The sequence below is a fragment of the Astatotilapia calliptera genome, chromosome 23 (genome assembly GCF_964374335.1).
Source record: "Astatotilapia calliptera chromosome 23, fAstCal68.1, whole genome shotgun sequence".
Taxonomy (NCBI): Eukaryota; Metazoa; Chordata; class Actinopteri; order Cichliformes; family Cichlidae; genus Astatotilapia; species Astatotilapia calliptera.
In genome coordinates this window covers 24440750-24447241 of record NC_137443.1, presented here as the reverse complement: position 1 = coordinate 24447241, position 6492 = coordinate 24440750, and the positions used below count along the sequence as shown (strand labels likewise).

Genomic DNA, 6492 nt, shown 5'->3' with positions numbered 1-6492 from the left:
GTGATAAAATTTGCATGATAACAACAACAATAATAAAAATAATTTAGATTTACTACAGGAAGATAAACATTACAAGATGCTTTTTTTGGTCTGCGCAGGCGCTATTAGTGATATTGTTTGGCTGGTATATTTCCCTGTCAGACTGCACCGTGCTGAGCTGTGGACACACTCGGTGCTTAAAAACCTCAGTGACCCACTGCCCCGGATCCTAAAACAACATGTCAGCCTCACCGGGTTTATGGAGCCCGTGGACCCAAACACACCTGCACAGCGAGGGGCAGAGGAGAGCCAGGCAGCCGGCTTATAAAGTCTAACTTAAGGAAATCATTGTGCGGATTAGCCTCTCGTAATGTTGAGCAGAATTAAAGCAGGAGGATGAAAAAAAAATCCCCAAACATGATGCTGAGTGTGTTTATCTGGACTGCGAGCTTAAATATTACATAACACACAACCCCAGAACATCAGGAGGCTCCACACAGCAGCGACACTAACCCACAGCGCCCTACTGTACCTGTATCACACACACACACACACACACACACACACACACACACACACACACACACACACACACACACACACACACACACACACACACACACATATGTATATATATATGTGTGTGTGTGAATATACAAAACAGCAGAATTACTGTAAAACCACAGTCGTTTGTTTTAAAACTACACAATAGAGACACTCGTTTTAATCCTATTTACTTATTTCTGTTTTAAATATAAGTAGGAACCATTTCCCAGCCTGAAGGCTAACTTTCCTGCTTTTTGCGCAGGCCCTGAAGAGGCAGCAGATGTAAACAAACAGCCAGACGAGCACATGCACTGTGCAGGCCTGCAGCTGACCGCGATGTTCCACTCACACACACACAGTTAAGGCATGATGACGATGATGAGAACACTACTGCACCTTTACCCCATCATCACGCACTCTTACTACATCAACAAATCCCGGCGCTGTTTTTTTTTTTTTAAATAAATGAATCCCGCGTTTTATTATTATTCTGCAGCTGTGCACGCAAATAACAGCATCTGGATTATTTTTGAGCTTTTGTGTTAAATACATGAGTAAATAAAAGTGGAAAACACAACATGACTGCGTTTCATTCTAACAAATTTATTGTGTCTCAATCAGCTCGTACGGAACCACTACTGAAATTAAATTACAATCAAACTGATCACATCAAAATATACCCTTATTACCTAACAACGGTCAGCTTATGGTGATTTGTGCTCCTTTAGAAAACAAAATTAAACAAATAAGGGCAATTTTTTTATATATATGTAAATATATATACATATATATTTACACATATTTTTTTAAAAAAAAACAAAACAATAAAAACAAGAGAGGGGAAAGCATCTTACACAAGTTCCTTGAGGAGGAGGAAGGGGTGGGGAGGGTGGGGGGCAAGAAAAATAAATTACCGTGTTGAAAGTATTCCCAATAAAATATTAAAACAAGTCATTTTTGGATGAAAAATATAAAGTAAATAACTCAGATCAGTATCTGATCTAGTGATCTATATTGCCGCCTTTACAGTTTTTTTTCATTTTCTTTTCTTTTTGTTTATTAAAACCTACCAAAGAATACTGCTTACAAAGGGCAGCATTAATAGGATATCCACAGCACCCACTCAGTCACACTTGGCAACAGAATTTTTTTTCTTTTTTTGTCCTTTTTCTCTCAAAGAAGTGCAGCTGGAGTCTTTTGCAAATGTCTCTATTTGTTGATGAGGGGGGAAAAATATATATATATGTGTTTTTATATGAAGAAGAAAAAATCCACTCGTGGTGTCCATTAAATAATAATAATAATATTAATAATAATAATAATAGGTAGAATCGAAGAAGCTCCCACGTGAAGGATTTTGTATTTTTTTTTTCAGGTCAGTCCTGGTCCTGCTCGTCTTTTCTTTCTCGTGAGGGGCCTCAAAGATGGCAAACAAAAAAGGGAAGGAGAAGAAAAAAATATATCCCTAATTCTCCATAAGTGAAACCATGCAGTCCACCTCAAAAAGAAGCTGCAAATGATAAAGGAAGCCTCGTGGATGTCACTCTTCTTCACACAGTTGCAGTTTTTACCCCCCCTCCTGTCTCTCTTGTTATTGTTGGGCATGGAGAAGTAGAAAGGGGCGGTTCAGTCCCATTTCTGAATATACAAAAAAATAATTAAAATGTAAAAGCCCCAAAAAGAAAAAAAGAGCGTCCTTTGTTGTTTCTTCAGTCAAACACAGGAAAATGAGAAATGAGGGGTGATATTTTTTAATTTGTCCTTTTTTGTTTTATGGGGATTTGGAGGGACAGAGAATTTTCTTTTTCTTTCGTTCTTTTTTTTTAAACGGAATCATCATCGTCATAATCATAGTAATAATAATGATAATAATAATAAAAAATACTTGGGTTTCCTCTTGGTTGTTGTCTCAATGCGCCAAAATTACCTGGTGGAATGAACTTGTGGTTGTCACCCTCTGGTCGCTCGCTTCACTTGCATCATCTTTTAAGTAATCTACTAAAAAATGCCCCTGAAAGAAAAAAGCAGAAGGAACCTTTTAGGTAAAGACATTTCTTTAAGGGCCTGGAAGAAGAGAGGGGGGAGGACACAAAAAGAAAAAAAGAAGGGAAGGGGTGAAGGTTTTTTGTTTCTGGTGAAAAATAGATAACACATTTTTGTTTTTTTGTATTTTTCTTGTTTTTGTTTTGCAGTCTCATTCATATTCCCTCACAATCACAGTATCAAAAAAATGTTTTTTGCTGTCTTTTTTCTGTTTTTTTGTCTATCTTGGCGATAGTCTGTATGGTGTTGCTTTTATGTCCTAAACAGTTTTAATTTGATATAAAATATTCTGCTGTGCTGTTTCTATGTTTCACTGAACATTCGTTTGCAGTCCATGGAGGGGGGCGGTGTTTCTGCACTCACATTGCCGACCTGAGAGTACACATCCTCCGGCGTCTGCGCCACTCCCGGGGGCGTCATCCGTTTTTCCTTCTGTCTCCTATTGCAAAACCACACTCTAACCACCTCCTTCTCCAGCTGCAAGTTGTCCGCCAGGCTGCTGATCTCCTGGGCCGAGGGCTTGGGGCATTTTAGAAAGTGGCTCTCCAGAGCCCCCTTGACGCTCACCTCGATGGACGTGCGCTTCTTTCGCTTCCTCCCCTGCGCCGCGATCTTGTCGATGCTGGTAGGGCTGCCCGTGGAAGAGTCGGCCTCCTCGAGCCACTTGTTCAACAAAGGCTTCAGCTTGCACATGTTCTTGAAGCTGAGCTGCAGAGCCTCGAACCTGCAAATGGTGGTCTGCGAGAAGACGTTCCCATACAGGGTGCCCAGAGCCAGGCCCACGTCTGCTTGCGTGAAGCCCAGCTTGATCCGCCGCTGCTTGAACTGCTTGGCGAACTGCTCCAGGTCGTCCGAGGTCGGCGTGTCGTCGTCCGAGTGCGGGTCGTGGCTGTTGACACCTCCGCCTCCTCCGCCTCCGTGGTGCTGGTGGTGCGGATGCTGGTGGTGATGGTGATGGTGGTGGCTGCCGTGGTCCAGGTCCGGGGTGTTCCCCCTCACCAGCCCTGGGTGCACCAGGCTCTGTCCGCCCGGGCTCAGCATGCCGTTGACAGTGAAGCCTCCGGGCTGGGAGTAGATGAGCGACTGCTGCTGCTGCTGGCCCCCGGAGATGGAGTTGATGTGAGCCGCCGTGGTGCTGCCCCAGCTCCCGGCGTGAGTCTGATGGGGAGCTAGGTGGGGGGGCCTGTGGTGTAGAGCCGTGCCCGTGTGCAGGTCGTCTCTGCCGGATCCTTTCACGTCCTGCTGCTGCGGGCTGCCCGTCATCCCGACCGGGCTCGACGACCAGGGGGACCCGGCTTCCGCCGCGGCCACAGCGGCCGCCGCTGCGGCCGCGGCGGCGTGCGGGAGGGACGTCACCCACTGGTGGGCATGGCTCAGCATGTGCCCCCCGTTGCTCGCTGCCATGGCGCCCTGCATAAAGTCACTCTGAACCATCTTGACCGTGGGGTCCCCCCTGTAGCCCCCAGACCCGGAGGTAACCGCAGCGCTGCCCGGCTGCATGCCACCACCTCCGGAGTCAGAGTGCACGATGGAGCCGGACGATAAGATGCTATTGGTGGGGAGATAAGGATTGGAAGCCGCGGTGGCCATTCCGTCAGCCCCTTATGAATATGTTTGTGGATAACCCCCCTCCCTTTCTCTCTTTCTCTTTCTTCCCCCTTTTTTCTTCTTCTTTTTTTCTAAAACCGTCACTTCTCTCGAGCAGGCAAATCGTATCTCATGAATTATTCAAACTTTTAAAAGTACGGAGAGGGTTTTTTTTCTCTTTGGCAAACACCATCGGAAAAATAAAATAAAAATCCTGGAGTAGAAAAAAAAGTGGATAAAATCCTCTCGTGTTTACAACATTCTACTGCAGGGATTAAAACATCCACGTCTTTCAGAAGCCCTTTTTCAAACCATGTGCTGTCCGGCTCGAAAGTTTCTGGCTGGGGTGAGACTGCGAACATTAAAAATTCAAATAAGAAAAACGGCACGCGCTTGTCCCGAAGCAAACTTTCGGTGGCCGCAGAAAACAAACAAAACACACGAAGAAGAAGGAAAAAAAAAAAAAAGAACAGCCTCGCAAATTCTCCACAGCGTACAAAGTCCCGGTTTATGTCCCCGTGTAGATGTGGAAACCATGAGCGGAGTGTCCTCAGTTCTTTTGTAATTCAGTCGCTGAGATTTCTCCCCTCGCTTTCTTCTTTTTCTCCTCTCTTGTTTCCCGGCGCTGTGGCCGTGCTCGAGCCCGTCTCTTTGTTCTGTTTTGATGTGTATAAACCTGCCAAACCGCAAACTCCCGTTCAAGTACAATCCAGTGGAACAGTGCGCGGCGCTGCTCGCGAGCCTCTTCTCTCATTCGCTTGTTCTCTCACTCTCTCTCCCCCTGCCTCTCTCTCTCTATATCTCTCTCTCTCTCTTCCAGACAGCCCCGCCCCCCTCCAACACCCCCCAAGTCCTCTACCCTCCCCACCTCCCAGCCAGAGGACGCGGTGTTTTACCCCCGTGCGTCCGCATTGATTGGTTACCCGGGGCGTGATTGGCAGATTTTTTTTTTTTTTGCCAGCCTTGCTCCGGGCGCACGAGCCCTCCTTCCGGCTGTTCCGATTGGCTGATTTTTAATTGCAGTCCAAACAAAACCTGGGGTACAACTTGGTAGTAAATAGTGGTGAGATGCTAGTACACAAACGGGATGAGGAGCGCGGGGGAAATAAAGTTTGGATAAACTGACATTTAAACCATAATCAAGATAAACGCTCTCTGGTGTCTTCCACGTGTGTCTTTACAGACAAATATGCACGTTTTAGTGGATAAGAAGATTAGTTTTGGGGAGTCACTCCTCTCTGGGACAGAAGTGTACAAAAAAGGGCTTTACAGTCTCAGGATTGTGGGGTTTGTCTAAATCCACCTGCTGAAGAGAGCAAACAAAGAAGCAAAAAACAGGCTCAGGTGAGACTGCCATCCTGTATCTTACATCCAGTTAACAGATGTGGACGATTGATACAAATATCAATAATAATGATATAAACACTGGTATCGATATCAGATTGAAACTAGCACAATAGGGTTGATATTTTGTATTTATCCTCCAAGTTCAGTATGTAGCCTGCTGAAGAGTGTTAGTTCTAGTTTTTTTTTTTTTTTGGGGGGGGGGGGGGGGGTGGAAATGACAAAAAAACCCCAACCCAACTCAGACGTACACTATAAAAGATGTCTGAACCATTTTTTGTCTCCCAACTTTTGTGTGCTTAAAAATAGTCGTTTTTGTGGATATCCTGTGGCTATTTTGTTGACTCCACTGACATACAGGGTGAGTTTCACTTATTTCTCTAAAGAGGTATGTGCCACCCTACCTTGACCCCCCCCACCCTCCACACACACACACACACACACACACACACACACACACACACACACACACACACACACACACACTTGCTGGCCCCCATGTAAAATTTTCTAGCTCTGCCACTGCACGAAAAGCTTAACTACTTATTGTAGAAAGTTAACAGTTAAAAGAAAAATCTCAGTTATTTTGTGGTCATTAATATATGTTCAGAATTTGCAAATTGATGATGACTCGTGTCATAAATAAAGACACACTGCTCTCACCTACGTGCGGGTTAAAAATATCGGTATTGATCGGTATTGATATTGAGTCACTTTTAAAACACCTGGGGGTGAGGCAAGAAAAGTGGTGACCAAAACAAGGGCGAGCTGAGCAGCCCTTTACGGAGACATGGCCTGCACCGTCACTCAAGATGACCACATGACCCCCCCCCCCCCCCCAGAGATGAATGGGGCCCTTTGTGAGAGGACATCCCCCCCACCCCTCCCTCTATTTCCCCCCTCTCCCTGCGTGCTTATATACGCATGCATGGGTGGTAATAAGCCACAGATATATAGCTCCCACTGCACCCACTGGCTGGGTTTGGGCCTGTA

The 6492-nt window shown here is 45.5% G+C and overlaps 1 protein-coding gene across 1 annotated transcript; it reads right to left on the bottom strand.

Moving 5' to 3' along the window:
- Positions 1-1108: 1108 nt before the first annotated feature.
- LOC113016210 (POU domain, class 3, transcription factor 3-B) lies at positions 1109-4875 on the bottom strand. The gene is made up of 2 exons (XM_026158860.2): positions 2932-4875; positions 1109-2536 (listed from the first exon to the last, which is right to left on the bottom strand). Exons 1-2 carry the CDS (start codon positions 4156-4158, stop codon positions 2435-2437), a joined length of 1329 nt encoding a protein of 442 aa, XP_026014645.1. The 5' UTR covers positions 4159-4875; the 3' UTR covers positions 1109-2434.
- Between the last annotated feature and the right edge of the window lie 1617 nt (positions 4876-6492).